The sequence below is a fragment of the Rattus rattus genome, chromosome 5 (assembly GCF_011064425.1).
Source record: "Rattus rattus isolate New Zealand chromosome 5, Rrattus_CSIRO_v1, whole genome shotgun sequence".
In the NCBI taxonomy this organism is placed as follows: domain Eukaryota; kingdom Metazoa; phylum Chordata; class Mammalia; order Rodentia; family Muridae; genus Rattus; species Rattus rattus.
The window spans coordinates 6,293,685-6,315,138 of record NC_046158.1 but is presented as its reverse complement, the minus strand read 5'-3'; the positions used below and the strand labels follow the sequence as shown (position 1 = coordinate 6,315,138).

The following is a 21,454-nucleotide window of genomic DNA, read 5'->3' as shown; positions in this document are numbered from 1 at the left end:
TGTTGGCCTCTTATTTTTTATGGACTGAGTTTGGCAGGTTAAATGGCTTAATACAATCCTTGCTACGATACCTGGCCTCTGCCTTGCACACACAGTCTGAGCAGAAGCAAGGTTGCTGTGGAACTGGGATCGAGACTAAGACTAGGCAAAGGGCCAATTCTGGATGCCTCGTCCTTTTCTTGTCTTGATACGTGGGCCTCTCACCTTTGCTCTTCAGAGTGCCTGCATGCATGTGTGTGCACCACTGGTGTCTGGTGCCCAGGAAACAGACTTACAGATAGTTGGGAGCGGCCGCATGGATGCAGGAAATGAAATCCAGGTCCTTTGCAGGTGCAGCAAGCACTCTTACCTGCTGAGCCGCCTCCAGCCCGGCCTTTTCAGGGGAAGGTTTGTTTTTTTAACCATTTGCTTTTTAATGTTAGGTGACTGTTTTTCCCATTCTTTCATTAACTTTTTTTTTAAATTTATTTACAGGTTAGTTGTGTGTGTGCCATAGCATGTGTGTGAGGCCAAAGGACAGCTTGCAGGAGTTGATTCTTTCAGACCTGAGAACTGAACTCAGTTTATCAGAACTGGCAGCATCTTTCCCCTCTGAGCCATTTTAATGACCCTCCTGTAAGTTTTCATTGTCTTTATTTCTTCTGAGACTGAGTCTCATCCTGATCCTGATTTGAACTAGTTATGAAGCCAGTCCTAGCTCACACCCTAAGCCACCTGCTTCTACTTAAATGCTAGGGTTATACGTGTGTGCCGTGACGCCTGGCTCCTATAGCACTGTAATTCTCTCCTAGATGCTTGCCTTCAAACAGCTAACTAAAAAGCCAAGAAATTTAAAAAAGCTACTATACTTGTAAAATATCCCTTTAAAAGGTGATTCTGAAACTCAAGTTTTAGGAGTCTGCATGGGGTGGAGAATTCAGGCCACACATTTATTGTATTTTATAAACATGGAGGACAAACATAGTAAAATGTAGCTATTATGAACGATGAACTGTTATCCAAGTTTAAACGGCTGCTTCCTGTCCCTGCATTGACAATGGTATCAGAGATTATCCACGGATTTCTTTCTTCCTGAGACAGAGTCGAGTGACTGAAGCTGGCTGCCTCACTGAGGGTGGCCTTGAACTTCTGACTCTGTTTCCAACCTTTCAGGGCCTGGGATTACAGGAATGCACCGCCATGCCCACTGCTCTTGCGCAGTGCTGGAGAGCACAGGGCTCTGCAATCTCAGGCAAGCACTCTACCAGCTGAGCTACATTCCAAACGCTCTTTCCCATTCCATTCACAGTTTATAACACAACAGTGAGACACTAAGAATTAAAACAAAACGCAACAAGAAAGTCTCTTATCAGCCATTCATTTTCAAGCCCCCACATGGGAAGTGGTAGGGGAATATCTGTAGGAATACAATTTATTGTCTGCTCCTCCACTCAGAAGTAGCTGTGTAAAAAGAGAGAGAGAGAAAAGTAAATACAAATACACAGTATCCAGACACGATTAAATATGACTGCTTTTTTGTTTTTGAAGACGGTTTCTCTTTGTAGCCTTGACTGTTCTAGAACTCTGTACCTAGGCTGGCTTCAAGCTCTGAGATCTGTCACCCTCTGCTTCCCTAGTACTAGGATTAAAGGCATGAACAGCCACACAGTTAATGCAGTCTTCACAGAGTGTGTATATCCTACACTTTGACCTCCCATGCTTCTCTCCCTCCCTTCCCAACAGTCTTGGTTCTCCTTTCATGTTATATATACACATAAATAACGTATGTATGTATGTCATATGTACATATAAGTGATGTATGTATGTAAAACAGACCAGCTCAAAACAGGATTTAAGGGGACAATTAGAACAAACGTCTCTACTATAAGTTGAGCACCCTCAGTCCCAAATTCTTCACTGGAGGTTGGAATGTAGCTCACGGGTAGAGCTGAGCACAGGTGAGGCTCTTGGCCAACAGCCAACAGCAAAAGCAAAACCCAACCAGAAAAAGTCACAAAGCGCTAGAATCTGAAGGTTTTTGAGTGTTGACATGATGCCACAAGTATATAACCTCTCACCTGACTTGCTATGACAGGTCACAGTCAAAAGTCAGGCACACACAGAGTCTTTTATAAGATCACCTTCAGACAATGTGCAGAAGATACCAAAGAAGCAAAAGGGATGTTTACATTTAGATTTGGGTTGCACTCTAAAATATCTCATAAATGTGCACATATTCCAAAAATCTGAGATGCTTCTGATCCAATGCTTCTGATCCAGGAAAGAGATGTTTTCTAAAGACAAGTATTCATTCACACTATAGCATAAGCTGGCCTTAAACTTGCAGCAATCTTCCTAGAACTGGGGTTACAGGTGTGAGCTACCACACCCAGAAAATAACCAAGTCTTTAAAAGATAGTATATCATTTGCAGGCAAATGTATATGAAAATTGTCCAGTAGCTCTAGGACCTACATTTGGAAAGAATGCTTGGACAATAGCTTACATATGCACATTAAAATGATTGTAAAATATAATCCATATTTATAATGTAAAATATACCTGACCATTATAATAGCGACACCTGCAATCCCAGCACGGAGGAGGCTGACAGTGGAGGCTGCTGTGAGCTTGAGGCCAGCAAGGGCTACAGAGCAAAACCACGGCTCCCCCTCAAAGAATCAACAAAAACCCAAAAAACTGTGATACCATTAGTCTGAAGTAGTGAATTTATGGACTGAATGGGATTTGTAAATAATGTCTTATGAATATATTTGTGAGATACTGGGGCCAACACAGGCTGTAATACCAGCTACTAAAGCTGAGAGGATCACAAGTTTAAGGTCTGTCTGTGTTAGCATAAACTTCAAGATAGCTTGGGTAACTTAGTACCATCCTATCTCAGAATAAGAAAAAATGAGAAAAGGGGACTGACTAGTGTACTGGTGCATGCCTATAACCCCAGCACTGGAGATGGAGATGAGTTAGTTCAAGGTCATCCTCAGCCATACAGCAAACTCAAAGACGACCTGCTAGCTCCATGAGACCCTGCTATTAAAGGAAAGGAAATAGGGTTGCTATATAACCAATTGGGAGAGAACTTGCCTAGCAGTTAGAGCCCTGGAGTTCTCTGGAATGCCAAAAAAAGCAAAATGATATTTGTGAAGGAAAAAATACATGTTTTTTCTTTCCAATTTTTAATACTCTTTAAGTTATTAAAGAGCACATTGTTTTTTGGTCTGGGATATAAAAAAATCAGAAATATTAAAACAGATAACTTTTAAGTTGGGCAGTGGTGACAGGAAACAGGAAGAGATCTCTGAATTCTGGGCCAGCTGGATTTATACATCAAGTTCCAGGACAGCCAGGGCTACAGACTGAGACCGTGTTTTGAAAAAACAAAACAAAACAAAAACCCCTGCTAATTTTAAACATCGGGTTCACCCCTTTTCTTTCTTCACCAAGTAATTTGTAACTTCTTACCCCTGTGTCTGTCCAGTCCACACTTAGAACTTTGTCTTCATGTGCAGCTAGATCGTAGAGAGGAGCCTTACAACTAGGGTGAGAGCAGACATGTTACCCGAGTCACCGTTTTACCACAGACATGAATACTCACATTTTTCTCCAAACTCCACTGGGTTACTCCAGATGTATTACAACACTCAAGAAAAAGGCTATCCAACTACAGAAATTTATTCACAGTAAGGCCCATTTTCATACTTTTGTACTTATTATATATATATATCTATCTCCTTTGTCTGGCCATTTGTATAATAACTCCTACATTTATATTCCTAAGCCAAACCTTTTCCTTGAGTTTGATGTGTGTATATGTATATATGTGTATGTGTACACACACACACACACACACACACACACACACACACACACACACACACACACACACGTATATAAAAAATTGTTGGATGGTCAATAAACACAACCAAATCAAAACTCTTTAATTTCCCTGAAAAGCTAATTTCTCTAAAAAAATAATTTTAGTTTGTTGGTGGGTGTTTTGCCTGCATGTATATCTGTGCACCACATCTTCATGCAGTGCCTGCAGAGGCCAGAGTTCCAGATTTGGATCCCTTGGAAGTGGATGGTGTGAGGTAGCATGTGGGTGCCGAGAGCTGAACCCAGGTCTTTTGCAGGAGCAGCCGGTGCTCTTAACACTGAATCACTCTCACGCCCCACATTTCCCACTTCTTATCACAGTACCATATACCAGTCACTCAAGCAGAAAATGTAAGCAGTATTTGATTCCTAGCTCCACATTTAATACAAAAAATTAATCTTGCCAAAGACCTAAATTCAAAATATAGCTTGAACAAAATCACTTAGCTCTAATGCTACTACTACACTCTATGATCCCATGAGCCATCTCTTGAGTAACAATAGTCTTTCAGCTTCTACTCTTGGTCTTGCCAAGTCCTGCTTGATGTAATCGTTCTCTCTCATGGTCTGCCCCTCCCCCTTTACTCCACTGGTGTGTTTGCTAATTTACCAGTGTGCCATGATTCTTCCCACCTTATCTGGTGTGCTCTCTGCCACCCACACACACACACACACACACACACACACACACACACACACACACACACATCTTCCAAATGTGTGATTTCCTCTGCAACACCTACAAAGAGAAGCCCTCGCCAAAGTGCAGCTTCACTCCGCTCAGCTTTGTTGGTAAGACCTAGTGGTATTCAAGAGCTGTTAATCACCATGTCAAACGTCAACTAAGATGCCTAAGCCTTCTACGACAGCATAGGTGTTAGACGGCACATCGTAAGAGCCACCTAAATGGTACACAGTTAATGTCACCCCTTCCAACTCTTAAGTTATAGGTGGGCTTTAACTTAGACATTCTATATGCACTATATCACACAGCATAGCCTGTGTGACCAAGAGAGGTCTTTAGCATTAATGACCTTTGAAGAGATGTATTTTTTTACATCTTTCATTAACAATTTATATGAAAGTTCTGGGTAATCAAACCTTTTCTTCTGCTTTATTAAAAGGTCAGAGAAATGTTTTGTAAGTTATGTGGCTTTTTTAAAAAGAGAGGTAAAAATAAGCAAGAAAAACAACACGAGTAAAATCCTTTGTTCCTGGGCTTTGTATATATACTGTGTACATATACATGTATGTAAGAGGGCAAGCCTGGGTATCATCCCTCAAGTGCTATAGACAAGCTCTCTTACTAGCCTGAGACACCCCAAGTAGGCTGGGCTGGCCGTCTGCAGGGGCTCCTGTTTCGTCTCCCATTGCTAAGATTACAAGTACACCTACCACAGTTTGCTTCTCATTTGGGTTCCAGGGCACTTGTGTGTTCAAGGCAAACATTTTATTGAGCTGTCCCTCCAGACCAATTCTGAAACTTTGTAAGTATAAGTATTTGTCATATTGAGTAGTATATGCATTTGAATAATTAGCTCATTCTCTCTATGTAATGGTAATTGATATTTGTTTTGCAGATCATAATCAGATTTTACTTTTAATTTTTTTTTCTTTTTTTCGGAGCTGGGGACAGAACCCAGGGCCTTGTGTTTGCTAGGCAAGCGCTCTACCACTGAGCTAAATCCCCAACCCCTACTTTTAATTTTTTAAGATTGATTTTTCTAGTTATGTGTATTTATGTATCTGTGTGGGAGTATGTAGATATGAGTGCATTTGGCTGAGCAGGCCAGAGGCATCAGGTTCCCTTGGAGCTGGACTTGAGGTGGTTGTAAGCTGTCAGATGTGTGTGACAGGAACCCCATCTGCAAGAGTAGCAAGTGCTCTCAACTACTAACGAAACCAGGCTTCCAGCCCAGCACTTACCTTCTCGTATCCCATAGCTTCACCATGTTATCTAAAGAGCCTGAGATCAGCTGCTGATCATGGGTAGGTGACCACTTCACTGATGTTACCCAGCCTGTGTGTGAGGTGAGGGACAGTGACACCAAAGAGCCATCTAAACCAAGAAAAAGAAAATGCAATCAATTTTAGGAAAGAAAAGCAGAACGTACTTAAAGAATATTTGTAGAAACTTGTCTTTTTGATTTTTTTTTTCACCATTTCCCATTGGATACAACATACCTTTAGTTCGGGGATCCCACAGCCTAATGTGCCTGTCTGTGCTTCCAGACGCCAAACGTTTACAGAGGGGAGAATAGGAAATACAATTAAACACCTTATTTCCTGTCTGAAAATAAAGAGAAAGAGCACTGAGCCACAGTGGCTAAAAGTACCCACTTTTACACGTGTTTCCAAAAAGATGGCTAATTAGAGGAACACCAAAATTAAGTCTTACCAGAGTTGACTTAAGGCCTCCAGACTCAACGTCCCACACTCTGACTGTGTGATCCCAAGAGGCACTGCAGACTTCGTCAGCATCCGACCAGAGTACTGAGGAAATTGCTTCTGTGTGGCCAGAGAGGGTCACCAAGGGTGTCTAGAAATGAGAAAAACATTTTCAGTACAGAATAACTGATTTTAGGGTCAGGTGTGGTGGTGAACATCAATTCAGGAGGAAGAGGTAGGCAGAACTCTTGAGTTCCAGGCCAGCCAAGGCTACATACATAATGAATGATACCCTGCAAAATAAAAGAGTAGATGAGTAGATGTTAATGTCCAAAGAACATACGACAGATCGTTTTTGTCCAGTGGCTGACTTTGTTTTTCACAGTTCTCCCCCAACATCACTATTTGTGCCTTTATTTTATATATGAAGGGGTCAGAAAATATGACTCAGTGGGTGACGGTGCCAAGGCTGATGGCCTGAGTTTAATCCAGGAACCCAGATGGAAGGAGAAATAACTCCCCAAAGTTCTCCTCTGACCATCACACATGTGCGCTTTCTCTCTCTCTCTCTCTCTCTCTCTCTCTCTCTCTCTCTCTCTCTCTCTCTCTCTCTCTCTCTCTCTCAAGACACAAATAGTAAAATGCTTTTAAAAACTAAACAGTATAAGTCAGGAGGCCGGAGGGATGGTTGATAGGGCAAGAGTTCTTGCCCCAAGCCTGATGACCTAAATTCAATCTCCAAAACCCGTATCATGGAAGGAAAGCACAAGTTATCCTCTGCCTTCCATACATATACCTTGGCTCAGTTAAATCCCCACTTTTTGTAAAAGCAAAAAGTAAAAATCATTGGTTTAGGGCTGGAGGTTTGCCTCGGCAATTAAGAGCAGTTGCTGTTCTTCCAAGAGACCCAGCTTTGGTTCCCAAACCCCAGCCAGGCTGCCCACAACTACCTGTAACTCTGGCCCCAGGTGACCTGATGTCCTCATAGGCCAGCCTGGCTCCACCTTAAGATTAAAAGCCATCTTATTACAAAGTCGAAATAGCTTCATTCCTGTTCTCTGTAGAACTCGGGTTTACCATGTCATGAACTGTTGTGTGGATAGGGAAGGGAGAAAATGATGTGATCCTATTTTAATTAAAACAAAACAGAAAAACCACATGCCTAATCTCAGGACTGAGAGGGTGAGGCAGGTGGATCTCTGTGAGTCCGAGGACAGCCTAGTCTACAAAGTGAACGCAGAGGAAGCCAGGGCTGCATAGAGAACCCTGACTTGGAAAACAATCCCTCCCAGAATAAATGAAAACCTACTCTTGTCAGTCCCAATTGTTCTGTTTTCTGCTTCTTTCTTGGTCGATTTGTGGGTTCTTGTATTTCATCTTCCTCATCTGTAGGGACTGCATCATAGAGAGTAATATTTAATATTGACAATTTAGTGTCAATGGCAAACTGGAAGGCTGTCTGACTTTCTGGGCATGCAGCTCTCTTTTTCACTTATTAGGCGGTACATACTCCTTGTTTTGGTTAACATAAAACGGTGTATAAAATACTATCTGATCACTGGGGATTGTAGGTCAGTGCTAAAGCACCTGACCAGAATGCGTCCTAGACTCAACCCCTAGAATCAGCAAAAACAAAGCTATTACCTGGATTGGCAATCAAACACGGAGAAGTGCTTAAACTCAAAACTAACCAGTTTGAATCGTATTCTGCCTGTATGGTCCTAAGTAGGAAAAACGGTTTCCCACTCAATTCAGATTAAGTTATGGCCATATTGTATTTATACCACGCAGGAAATGAGGTAAACCCAGGTGTCTACTCTCATTGACTGTTTAAGTAAAGACACCTGCTTCACAGCTAGAGCCCAGAGACCAGTGCTGGAGCCAGCTACTTGAAAATCATTTTAAAAAGAATTAATATGAGCTAATGTTATTCAACAATGTACAGATTTTTAGTAATTGCATTCTGAGAGCTAAGATATATTTGTCATATATGTAGCAATTCATTGACTGTCAAATAAAAAGGTGGTAGGGTTTAAAAAAAAAAGAAACAAAAAACTTAAAAGAGAAATTCAACCATACTATTGTGCTTTGTACATACTAAAGCACAATGGCCTATTTTTACAGCACGTATGAACTATAAAAGTCCCTCACTGAAATTCTAGAAACATCATTAATAAGTCAAATTATATATATAAATAAATAAAGATTTATACCTGTAGACCAGATCTTCAGCATCTTATCCCAGGAGCCACTGCAGAACTAAATACACAGGAAGGAGAAAGTGTGAGCAATGAATTATCCCCCTGCTCCCACTTTTACTTTCAAAGTTGTTCTGCTTGCTTCATCTCTCTGAACACAGGCTCTGAAATCTCTCCTAGATAATCGCACACATGGCCTCCTACTCCTCTGGAAGCTGCGGCCTCAATCTCCACGGGAACATTGTTCTGTGGCCCTGAGGCCTGCACAGCTGCTGAGATCAAAGTGCAACTGATGTACAGCACATTAATAGGTCTGTTCGGAGTCTAGAGCAAACTAATCGTGAGAAATGATTAATTAATTAACTTTTAATTTAATTAATTAATTTCCCTACAGAAAACAAAGATTTTTCCCCCCAAGGGACAAATGTTACAGTATCTAAAAACTATGAAGTATTTCCATGTAGAGAAAACCAGTATAAAGTTCAAAATGAAGAAAAGTGTCTTAGGGACACAGAGAAAGAAGGCTGGGTATGCCAGCTACATTTAGCCTCTGTTCCAGATGTTTTGAGGCCCAAACGCACCTTCACCCTCGTGTTCTGGCCTGTTGATTCTTTCTTTGGCTACCACAATCAAATTTTCTTTTAAGCTTTAAGAAGTTGAAGATGAGTTTCTGTCTATATATAAGCAAAAATAAGGTCTCCTAACTTCCTAGCCAAAACATAAGAAATATAAATTCATCTAAATCTGCATTCAACAAATAACATCAAAATAAACCATAAATTTTTATCTCTGAGTGCATCAAACACTGCAGAACACTCTTAAGTCTGGAATTCTCTAATGAAGCATCGGGAACTTTCAAATGCTAAGAGGGTTCGCAGCCCTCCATAGTCACTGCAGATGCTGCCCTCTGGTTTGTATGAGGACTGTTACCATTGTGATCATAAGGAATAGCTAGACTGGGCATGGTGGCTCATGCCTGTGATCCCAGTGCTCAGAAGGCTGAAGCAGGATGATCAGCAGGGACCTACGGCCAGACTGGACTACATGGGGAGAATTCCAGAACAAAACAAAACTAAGGGATAAGTTTACTTGATTTCTCTTTCTTTTAATTCAATTATTAAAATATAATTCCTATAATAAAGACAGATACACTGACTGAAGAAGTAAATCAAGTAAATCTACTTTCTTACTCCATGACTATCTGCTTTGGTCTAAAATCTGAGCCTCTTTAGCTCGATTGGCGCGCGAGTTAGACAGCACTAGGATGAGCACAGGTGCACAGCGGCTGCTTACTTTAGTTCCCGAGCTATCAACAGCTATGGCGTCCACACTCCCGGCGTGCCCTCTGCAGCAGTGAAGAGCCTTCACTTTGTTCCTCTCTATGTTCCACTCCCATAAGAGAATAGTCTGGTCCATCGAGGCCGTCAGGAGTAGGCAGGACAGACTGTCTAAAACAAAAAGAAAGCAAGTTAGTACAGAATCTCAACTGCGTCTTATTCTCTGTCACTCAGCATTTTGTGAATGTTTTAATAGTAATCAGATGACTGCTTTTAAAACAGAGCAGACAGGGTAAAAAGGGAAAATTCTTAATCAGGCCTAGTAGTGTGCATGTAATCCTGGCCCTCAGGAGGCTGAGGCAGAAGGGTAAAGGCTGTAAAGCAAGTCCTGGGCCAGCTATACAATGAGAACCTGTGACCATCCCACCCCTCCAAAAAACAAGAGGATGCTGTAAAACAGGAAACATGTGTTCAGTACACTCAGTGACTTGAAAGTGTACACTGATCGTTTTGGTAAAGATTTACTTGCACAAACATAGATTGGGAACTATTTGTAGCTCAGTGGCAAAGTGCATGTCCAACGTGCACGAAACCCTGGGTTCAATCCCCAGAACCTCGGGAAAACAAACAGCAATCTATGAATTGTAAAAATATAATGGCTCAGTGGTTAAGAGCACTGCTGCTTCTCTAAAGGACCCAGGTTTAATTCCTGCACATGCATGGAGCTCACAACTATCTGTGACACCAGGCATGCACATGATACACATGTATCAAATGCAGCAAATACTCAGACACATAAAATTAAACAAGTAAATCTTAAAATTTATAATCCTTTCCTTCTTGGATATCATATTTCTGAAAGACCTCTTAGCAACTGAGGCCTCAAGCATTTCTCACCCAATCACTCTTGCTACAATAAAATTAGTTCAATTTTAAACTCTTAAATTCCTCTTAAGTAGAATCCTACCTTTTTTCACCCAAGCCACATCTTTCACAACATCTGTATGTCCCACAATTGTCATTATTGACTTTCCTTCCAAGGACCAGATTCGAGAAGTCTTATCATAAGAACCAGACAGTATCCTACAATGAGGGAAAAATGCTATAAAATACAAAAAATAAAGACCTTTGAAGCTCTGAAAATCATTTTTTTCTATGGCAATAACAAAGTAAACTTTGGGCAGCAATCTCTTCTTTTTTAGAATAAGATTTCAAAGCAAAGCAATAGGTCAGATGTTATACTATTTTTACATTAAAAATATGTTATTTCACCTCCGTTGCTGTAAATACTGTAAATTTCACCAATGCAATGCAAACTGCTTACAAAGCCTAGCAATCCTGAATTAATCACTGAAAACTACTAGAGAGAAAAACATGGATGGGGACGTAGCTCAGTGGTGGAATACTTGCCCAGCAAGCAGAAGCCTCCAACATCACACAGACAGATAGACAGACAGACAAAACTAGGTACACAATACACACAACCAAACCAAACCAAACCAAACCACACCACACCACACCACACCACACACCACACCACACCACACCACACCAAACCGGAAAAATCATAACAAGACAAGACAAGCCAGGCCTACAACTTTAATTCTAACACTTGGAAGGCAGAAGCAGGAGGAGTTCTCTGAGCTGGAGGCCAGCCTGGTCTACACAGGGAGTTCCAAGATGGCTATGCAGTAAGCACTGGCTGCAAACCCAGGGACCTGAGTTCAGTGCCCAGAAAGCAGGTAAAGGTGGAGGGTGAGGCCAACCTGATAGCTGTTTTCCGACTACCACATTATCTGATTATACACGTGCACGATGGCACGAGCATGACCGACATACACTTGACAAGCAAGATACCTACTAATAAAGGCGGGACAGAAGTAAGCTATCAGTTAGGATGACGGTCAGCCGTGGGTATCTGCTGTAAGATTTGCACTCACGCCTCTCTGACCCCAGGCTGCCCACGTTAGCTCTACAGTAGTGTGCATCTTCGTGGCAGCAGGCAGGCATAGCCATAAACATTAATTTTTCTCTCCATGAAGATATCTCTGGCCTTAAATATCAATGATGGCTGACTTCCCTACGACATTTTGAAACAATGAAACCTATGTAAACACTTGCTTTCTTGAATATACTGGCTGCAAAAAGCCTGCTTGGTATGGCCCCAATATACACAACACAAACTTATTCTTGTGAGACAAAGGACCAGAGAGAAATAGTCACACCGTGGATGGCAGCAAAGACCGAAGGAGGTACATAAGACAAAAGCACTCCCATGGCATACCATTCTTCTGCCCCTTTAATTGAGCTGATCCAGTCATCGTGGAACATACATTGCTCTGGCTGGGGTGCGGTGTATTTTTCCACATATTCTAGTTCCACAACCTCTTCCTAGTCACAGAGTGAGAGAAAATAAATCAGAACAGTTTTAAAATCTTACCTTGAAGACAGAAAATTTGGGAGCCATTAAAAGTTAAGATTTCAGCTAGGTGTAGTGTTGTGCCCCTAGATCTTAGTACTCAGGAGGCAAAGGCAGACGGATCTCTGAGTTCAAAGCCAGCCTGGTCCACAGAGTGAGTCCCAGGACAGTCAGGGCTACACAGAGAAATCCTGTCTCAAAACACCAATTTCCCCCCCCCTTTTTGGTCTCTCATTAAGCTAAGAATATAAAAGTTAGTGGCCTTCGAAAACTTACATTACAGCTGGGTGTGATGGAACACACCCTTAGTTCTTAGTCCCAGCACTCAGGAGTTCAAGGCCAGCTTGGTATGCAGACCAAGATATAAAATAGCCTTTCCTGAACACTGCACACCCAAAGAATGGCTAAAATGCTGTTTGCTCTTATATATATATTCTATAATATTTTAAGAACCACAAACTCTATAGACAATTACAAATTATATTCTAAATGATTTTATTTATCTATTTTGTGTGTTTGCACACACCCATGCATTCCATAGTGGAGGTCAGAGGACAGCTTGTAGGAGTTGGGTCTCTCCTTCTACCACATGGGTCCTAGACATGAACTCAGGTCATCAGGCTTGGTAGCCATCATGCTGGCTCCAAATATTCCCCCTCTTTTTCCCCAGAGTCTCACTATATAACCTGGTTGGTCCTGAGCGAGCATACAGAGACCTGCCTACCTCTGCCTCCTGAGTGCTGGGACTGTACCATTACTCGTGGCTGTACTCTTTTCGGTTTAGATTTTAGTTATTTTGCATTATGGGTGTTTTGTTTGCATGTATGTCTACCACGTGCAGACAGTATCCAAGAAGGCCGGAAGAGAGTCAGATCCCTTGGGACTGCTACTGACAACTGTTAGCTACAATGTGGGTGCTGGGAACTAAACCAGAACCTGTGGAAGAGTAGGCAAGGGCTCTTAACCACTGAGTCATCTGCCCAGTTCCTAATGATATTCTTTTTTTTTTTTTTAAAGATTTATTCATTTATTATATATAAGTACACTGTAGCTGTCTTCAGACACACCAGAAGAGGGCACCGGATCTCTTTACAGATGGTTGTGAGCCACCATGTGGTTGCTGGGAATTGAACTCACGACCTCTGGAAGAGTAGTCGGGTGCTCTTAACCACTGAGCCATCTCTCCAGCCCATGATATTCTTTAAAAAGAAAAAAAGATTGTATTCCTGCTCAGTAATACTCATATACTTATTCTCCCTCTTACTCAGGCTTTTACAAATTTAAAGACTATTTCAACTCATTTGCATTTCTTGAATAAAATACTCTTAGAGGGGGTCTACAAGATGACTATATAGAAACATAAATTCAAAGTTCTGGGGAGTGGACAAAAGCGCTCACTAGTAAGCTGGAGGTCCTGAGTTCAATCCCTGGGACTCCCAAGAGAGAACTGAGTCCTACTAATTGTCTCTTTACCTTCATGTGCAGGCTGTGGCAGCTACACATACCATAAAATAAATGAAAAATTTAAAGTGTTTTCTAAGATTCTTACATGTTGAAAACCATTTAAACTGATTCTATGAAGATTCACTCATTTTGTAGTGTGTTAAATCAAACAGAAGCAGTATTAGACTTACCGATGAAATGTCCTCCAGTTCCATGTGTTTGACCAAGGGCATTCGAAGAAACTGGCCCTTGATGAGGAAATCAAACTCGACATGTTTGTGGAGCTCTGAAAGAGAGCGAGGGTCTCTACCATCAGCGTCGCATGTATGACAACCCTAAGCAATCAAGTGCACAGCACTCACTGTGGCTCCACAACGTCTCATGGGCCATCAGACAGATGTTACACGCCAACATACTGACTGCCCGCCTTTAGGCTGAGCCAGAGTCTCTGTCTGGGAACTCAGAGATGTCCACCTGACCACCTGGCCCTGTCTCCTGAGTGCTGGGATCAAAGGTGTGCACCCTATGCCACCCAGCTACATGAATTTGAAAGAACCAACATACTTTGTTCTGTGGGGTTATTCTAGATTTTATACTTATTTAGTTATTTTGTAATTATTTAGGGGCTGAATGCAGGCTGTATGCATGCTAGGCACAAGTTTCACCACTAAACTAACAATACCCTACTAAGCACACTTCTTTTTGTTTTAAAAGACTGGCTTGCTGAGTACACCACAAGAAGGCAACAGGCTAGACAGCAGCCAAAGAACACCTGTGGCCCATTTCCTGGCTGTCCTGGAACTTGATCTGTAGACAAGCTGGCCAAGAACTCACAGTGATCCTCCTGCCTCTGCTACCTGAGTGCTGGGATTAAAGGTGTTTACCACTACAACCCGACCGTTACCTAATTTTTAAAAAACTTGTTCTACAGAAATTCAGAATATTCACAGAGGTATAAATAACAGTGAACATCCATATTCTATTCCAATACCAAACAACCCCTGAACAATCAGTTCTATACTGTCCCGCTTGCTAATGGTTTCATTATAGATTTCTAAAATACAAAAACTTAACACAATATTAAAATACAACTACGTTACTATCAAGTAGTCACTCTTCATGTAGTTTTTACTAACTTAACTTCCTACTGTGTAGCACACACTGGCTTCAAACTCATTACCCAGCCCAGGCTAGCCTTGAACATGCCATCTCACTGTCTCAGCCTATAGAGGTAGAACTGAAGGTGTGTGCCCTCGTGTCCAGCCACTCCTGTTTTAGAGTAGGCTTTTAAAGGCCAGCACCCGACTGATGAGTGTGCAGCTTTCAGTCTTTACACTCCCTGCCCCGTTTTTCTTGTCATTCCTTCACTGAGGAAAGTGGGCCAGTTATCTTTCATCGCTTACATTCTGGGCTTGGATAATTACATTTTTTTACTTTTTAAGTATATTTTTTATTGTTATCTTGGGTATGTATGATGGGTGTTTGTGCCATGGCACCCATGTGGAGGTCAGAAGACCACTTTGACGCTCTCCACTTTTATTGGGATGTGAGGATTAAACTGAGGTCATCAGGCAAGCCCCACTGGACAATGAGTGACTTTGGCTATCTGAGCTATGTCAGAGAGCAACAAAGTATCTTTTAATCCGTTCCTCTGTCCCCTACCATATCCTGTACTACACCATATCTTGTACACTTGGAAAGTTACATAGGGAGAACTGAATTATCTCCTACTGTACCACAGCAACATGGATCCATTACTAGTTCTTTTTCTCATGTATGTGGGTGCACATGGGTGCATGAGTGTGGAAGTTCAAGACTGATGTTGATATCTTCCTAGCTCACTTGTCACCTTAAGGCAAGGTCTTGTTAAACACACAGCCTGATGCTTCACTGGACAGGCTGGCCAGCTTGCTCTGGAGACTCCCATCTCTGAGTGCTGAGATCAAAGGCAGGTTACCACACCAGCCTATCCTGTATGTGGAGGCTGGAGTCTCAACGTTGGTCTCCAAGCTTGCACATAAGCACTTTGCTCACTGACCTATCTCCCCAGCCCTCAGTTATGGATTTTTTTAAAGTTGCTGAAATACACCTTCAGGGTCAATCTGGCTGTATCCATCATAATGTTCCCCGTCTACTATTAGCCTATTTAATGGCTGTAACAATTACTGATAATCACTACTTACATCTATTATTGAATTTGGCAGTTAGTAATTTAATATGTAATATTTCCACAAATATTAGCAGTAATTTATCAACTAATGGCGTATATCTTGATATTTTGAAACCCTAATCATTTGCAGCCTAAGAGCATTGGCACCAGTTATTTCTATAAAATCACAAATAAGATAAATACACATCAGAATCTCAAGATATATAAAATGAAAGTAAAGAGAACATCTTGAAAATACTATGCCTCTCCGAATGAAAAAAAATTGCAGCTTCTTAGCAATAAATAGACTGCAGGCCCCACTCATCCCTTGACAAACAAATACAGACCTATAAATATAAAAGCATTATCTCAAGTTATGGTGGTACATGCCTTTAATCCCAGCACTCGGACACGCACAAGCAGCAGGGTCTTTCACTGAGTTTGAGTCCAGCCTGTGTCTACATGGTGAGAACAAGGACAGCCAGGGCTACATAGTGAGTCCTTGTCTCAATTAAAAAAAGAAGCAAACAAACCAACAGCACTATCTCACGCTTAAGAAAAAACCATGATACTACTTGACACAGAAGGAAAACTCCAGTTACTTCAGTTATAATTATTTTTTAAAAAATTTATCTTTACACTCCTGATTTTATTCCCCTCTTGGTCCACCCCTGACAGTTCCACATCCCAAACCTCCTCCTTCGACACCCTGTCTCCACAAGGGTGTCCCCAACCGACCCACCCATGCACCCCCACCAGACCGCTAAACTCCCTGGGGCCTCCCTCCAGTCTCTTGAGGGTTAGGTGCATCTTCTTTGCTGTACATGTGTCGGGGGCTCACCGCAGCTGGTGTATCAGTTATATCTCTCACCTACCCGGTGCTCACCGCAGCTGGTGATCAGTTATATCTCTTACCTATCCGGTGCTTCCATTAGGAGAAATGTAAAAGAGCTTCACAGCATTAGAAACACTGGCACATGAGTAACTTCTGTTTTTTATATAATTTTCAATTCCCTACATGTTTATGAAATTTGATTATACCCATTAATTTTTGGTAATTCTGTTTTGTTGCTGGTTTTTTTTTTTTCGAAACTGTTTTTCTCTGTGTAACAGAGCCCTGGATGTCCTGGACTCACTTTGTAGACCAGGCTGACCTCGAATTCACAGGGATCCATCTGCCTCTACTTCTCGAGCCCTGGGATTAAAGCCTGCTTGGCTGCCATCACACCCAGCCTTTTTTAGGTAATTTTTAACAAAACCCACCAATATTTATAGTGACATTTTGTTATTGCATAAAATAAATGTTAAAATAACTGTCATTTGCTTTTGTACACCTTTAGCAATAATGGAGTTTAATCGTCAAGGTCCTTGTTTCATTTGGCATAAGCACAATCCTTTGGTTACCATACCTAGCATAGAATAAAATTCCTACTCCTAAATTACAAATGAGGTAAATTATTTAAGCAGGAAGTTTTTTCAGAAGACTTTTTCCCCAAAGCTTCCACCAGAAAAATCTGTATGTTACAACTGATATATTTTGTTTTAAAAGTCATGCACTAAATACCAAAAATGGAACAACAACAAAAAAGTGGGGCTGGAGAGATGGCTCAGTGGTTAAGAACACTGACTGCTCTTTCAAACCACATGGTGGCTCACAACCATCTGTAATGAGATCTGATGCCCTCTTCTGTGTGCATGAAGACAGTGACAGTGCACTTATGTACATAAAATAAACAAAAACAATCCCCCCACACACATTTAAAGCTGAGTGGTGTCTACCTTTGATCTCATCACTCAGGAGGCAGAGACAGGAGGATCTTTGTGAATTCAAGGCCAACCTGGCCTACAGAGGAAGCTCTAGGACAACCAAGGCCACACAGAAGAAATACACAGGCTACTGCATTGAAAAACCAAACCAAACCAAACTAAACCAAACTAAACCAAACCCTATTGAAGTGTAGCTGTTGATGCTAAGCTTAACTTCTCAAAGAATATATACTCACCATTTTTGGTCTCCAGCAATTTATTGATAATATTACTAAGGTCAGCAACTTCTGAGGTGGCAGGGATTGAGAAAGGAACATCATCTACTGCGTATCTATAAAAGGAAATGAGATGTTATATTATGCCTACACATATTTTGGCAATTCTGCCTATATTCATTCAGTAACTTTTTACTGGGTTCATGCAAGACATATGCTACATGGCATAAACAAAATGATGTAAGATGTCTTTATTTATCTGTAGAGCCCTGGCTGTCCAGGAACTTGCTCTGTAGACCAGGCTGGCCTGGAAATCACAAAGGTCAGTGTGCTTGAGTGCTGGAATTAAAGGCATGTGCCACCACAGCTAGGCAAGTCTTTATTCTTAAGAGAATAAGGAGTGTGTACACAGTATCTTAAATGATGAGGTGATAAAGATAAGTCACTTCAACCAGAGAAAAGGGGTGGAAGCTCAGGATCCAAAAGGACACAAAAAAGATCATTCTTAAGCCACAGCTACAAGAAGTGACTCTGGCCAGGTAAGGGAAGGGTAGCCTGGAGGAGAACGTGGGAAACCAACGACAGCAGACCAGAGGAGATGAGACTAAAGACATGGAGTGCTTTCCATCCTGTATACTATGAAATACTTTTTAATTCTTAGTGTAGGCCACAAGGAACCACTAAAGCAGTCCAAGTTAAGGTATAATAGCAGTACTGTGCTTACTGAGATCTTTATAGCTGTGTAACAGACTGGATCAGAAGAATATGACCAGAAACAGAAATCCCAAAGAGAAAAAAACCATTCATCTAGTAAGGAACTTATATCCACATATATAAAGAAATTTACAGTTCAGTAATAAAAAGTCTTTTTAAAAAAAAAACAAAACCAAAAAAAAAAAAAAAACAAAAAAACAAAACAAAACAAAAAAACCACAGGCAAGGAATTTGAATAGTTTTCCAGAGAAAGAGCCATAACAGGACCAAGCACAATCCGTATCACTTGACAGCCATAAGTGTTGGTGAAGATACAGAGACGAAGAATCTTCATCAGTGCTGGCGATGATGTAAAACAGTAGTTACTTTGGAAAATTCTGAGCCAGTTTCTTTAAAAGTTAAATGTGGACTTACACTCTTTGACCAAAGAACCACACTTTTACATACATACCATCGAACAAAGAAAACACATGTTCACTGTGCATAGTGGCATGGGTCTTTTAATACTAGCATTTGGAAGGCGAAGGCATGAGGATCTATGGGTCTGAGGCCAGCTTTGGCTACACAGTGAGATCCAGGCCAGCCAGGGCTACACACGTTCACATAAAAATTGTATATTAATGCTTACACATTTACTATTCACAACAGCTAAAATACTGAAAGTTTAACTGGACAATAAGAGAAACTGAACCATACAATTTGGCCATAAAATAAAGTATGATGATATTGTCTCACAAATAAACTAAAAAAAAAAAAAAGAAAAACACGGTAAACAAAGATGACATCCACAAAAGACCATACATTTTGTATAATTTCATTATAAAAATGTCCAGAATAGGCAATTCTACAAATAGATGGTAAGTAGATAAGTAGTTGACTTGGGTGAGGAGTATTTAAGGGATGAAGTGTCAACTAAAGAACTGGCAAAACCCCCCATTAAATGCCCTTTATAAGAAAAAAAAAAAAAAAAAAAAGAACGGGCAAGTTAGAGTCAGGCAGTGGTGGCCAGTGGTGGCGAATGCCTTTAATCCCAGCATTCAGGAGGCAGAGCCAATTGGAGTGAATAGTTCTAGGACAGACAGGGCTACATAGAGAAACTCTGTCTTCAAAAACAAAACAAACAAACCCAAAAACCACAATGGGGCTGGAAAGATGGCTCAGTGGTTAAGAGCACTGACTGCTCTTCCAGGTCCTGAGTTCAATTCCTAGCAACCACATGGTGGCTCACAACCATCTGTAATGGGGTCTGATGCCCTCTTCTGGTGTGTCTGAAGACAGCTACAGTGTATACATAAAATTAATAAATCTTAAAAAAAAAAAAGAATTTGTCATTTAAAAACAATAACAAAAATGGGGTGGTGGTGGTGAAGTTTTTTCTAAAATGAATTCTGTGGATGTTATACAACTCTATTGTGATATACCTGAGCCCCATATTATATATATGTATCACCAGCAAAGTTGTCTCTATATAACTTATTTATATATAGACACACAAGAACACACATATAGTTTTATCAACTAGATAGAAAACAAGGTTATCTGAAAAGAGGAAATTCCGTGAGAGTGGCCTGTAGGCAAGTCTGTGTGAGCATTTTCTGGACTAAAGACTGCTCACGACAGTGAGTAAAAAAAGATTCAAGATGACGTGACCACCGCTTCCAAATGAGACAAGACAGAAGCGTGGGGCACGTGAATAGGAGGGCGAATGAAGCCTTTTATTTTTTTCTGTCCAGCAGTCAGCTTATCTTATTTGCATCAAATCCGTTTCATTCAAGCCTAATGATTATTATTAAAGTTCTTTCGGCTTTGATTTACTAAAGTCTTGTCCGTTTCTTCTTTAAAATGTATATTCCTAGTCAAAACAGCAAGGATTACCCGGGGCTACAAGGTCCAAATCGAAGGAGTCTTCAAACGAGATCGGCTTGGGGAAGACAGGGACAGAAGATGGAACCCTTACTTACTTCTTGTTCTCCGTGTAGAAACGTGCCTGGAGTTGTGCCATGGCAGAAAGTATACAATGAGGCTTCTCCACAAAAATGTATGCGCCGTTAATCAAGTAGCGCTAAGGTAGACTGCACCTCGAGCGCAGTAGAAGACAGGCTTCAGTTATCTTCCTGGGGTTTCTACAGACCATACCACGAGGTTCTATTTCCACCGGTGCCCAGCCCGCACACATCAAATACCTATTCCGAGATTTAGGAAACATCGATTAGTAAAGCAGTCTTAAAAGCATCCAGTCCCCTTAATACTTTCATATTTCTTACTATTTATCTAGATCCATAAGCGATTAGAAAAATAAAAGAACTACCTTGAACCTAATTTTTAAGGGTGTCGTTAGACCCAGACACTTTAGACTCAGCGCTCAGATACTACAAACCCCAGAAGGAAGCGCGTTTCAGACCCTCTGAACACTGGGAGTTGTAGGTTTTATTTACTTTGCCACATCGCTCTTAGGTTCTTACATCCGCTTTTAAAACTCCCTTCTCTGGGCAGATATTACACTTCCTGCTTCTTTAATCTGAGTGACAAAGGCTCCACCAGTTCGTTTTCTATGAATCGTTCCAACAGCCAGATTGAGCTGAGACCATGTGTTCTTACCTCAGACTTCAGAGCGGAAACACGAGAAGGGAAAAGGAATCGGAAGGGAACTGGGCGACGGTGGCCGAGACGGGTCCAATCTGATGAGCCTGCGCTGCGCCTCCCGGAGGGTTGCGCCTGCGCATTGTGGTGGTCTCCACGGCGGGGCCTCGGAGCCAAGACGAGGTTGAGTAGTCTCGTTTTGAATTTTCTCCCTTCTGCTACGGCGGACTCCCCTCTCGCGTTGTGGGGCTCACTGCGGCGGCAGGGTTGGGGGAGCCAGAGGTCTGGCAGAGCTGTCCGCGCCCACAGACCGGACGCTCCCTCCCAACCTCCCTTCTTCCTCCCTCCTCCTCCCGTCACCTCCTGACCCTCCCGGGCTGGGAGCAACCGCCGGCCCCCGCCCCCGGCCGTCGCCGGACGCTGCTGCGC

At 41.6% G+C, this 21,454-nt stretch overlaps 2 protein-coding genes across 5 annotated transcripts in view; one reads left to right on the top strand and one right to left on the bottom strand.

Moving 5' to 3' along the window:
- Positions 1-908: 908 nt before the first annotated feature.
- On the bottom strand, positions 909-21,143 carry Wdr12 (WD repeat domain 12). 4 transcript variants are annotated; one of them, XM_032902890.1, is made up of 14 exons: positions 20,908-21,024; positions 20,407-20,628; positions 17,753-17,847; positions 13,792-13,886; positions 12,023-12,129; positions 10,706-10,821; positions 9,755-9,909; positions 8,477-8,522; positions 7,573-7,658; positions 6,274-6,414; positions 6,060-6,165; positions 5,802-5,934; positions 3,462-3,534; positions 909-1,440 (listed from the first exon to the last, which is right to left on the bottom strand). In XM_032902890.1, exons 2-14 carry the CDS (start codon positions 20,445-20,447, stop codon positions 1,363-1,365), a joined length of 1,272 nt encoding a protein of 423 aa, XP_032758781.1. In that variant the 5' UTR covers positions 20,448-20,628; positions 20,908-21,024; the 3' UTR covers positions 909-1,362. The 4 variants fall into 4 exon arrangements, with proteins under 4 accessions (XP_032758781.1, XP_032758783.1, XP_032758780.1 ...); XM_032902892.1 differs by lacking the exon at positions 20,908-21,024 and adding an exon at positions 20,881-20,901; XM_032902889.1 differs by lacking the exon at positions 20,908-21,024 and adding an exon at positions 20,754-20,850.
- The window catches only part of Carf (calcium responsive transcription factor), a 45,828-nt gene continuing 45,363 nt past the window's right edge, over positions 20,990-21,454 (top strand). The window contains exon 1 of the mRNA XM_032901808.1: positions 20,990-21,208. Coding sequence (XP_032757699.1) covers positions 20,997-21,208 — 212 coding nt within the window. The 5' untranslated portion in view covers positions 20,990-20,996. The remainder of the gene's footprint in view (positions 21,209-21,454) is intronic.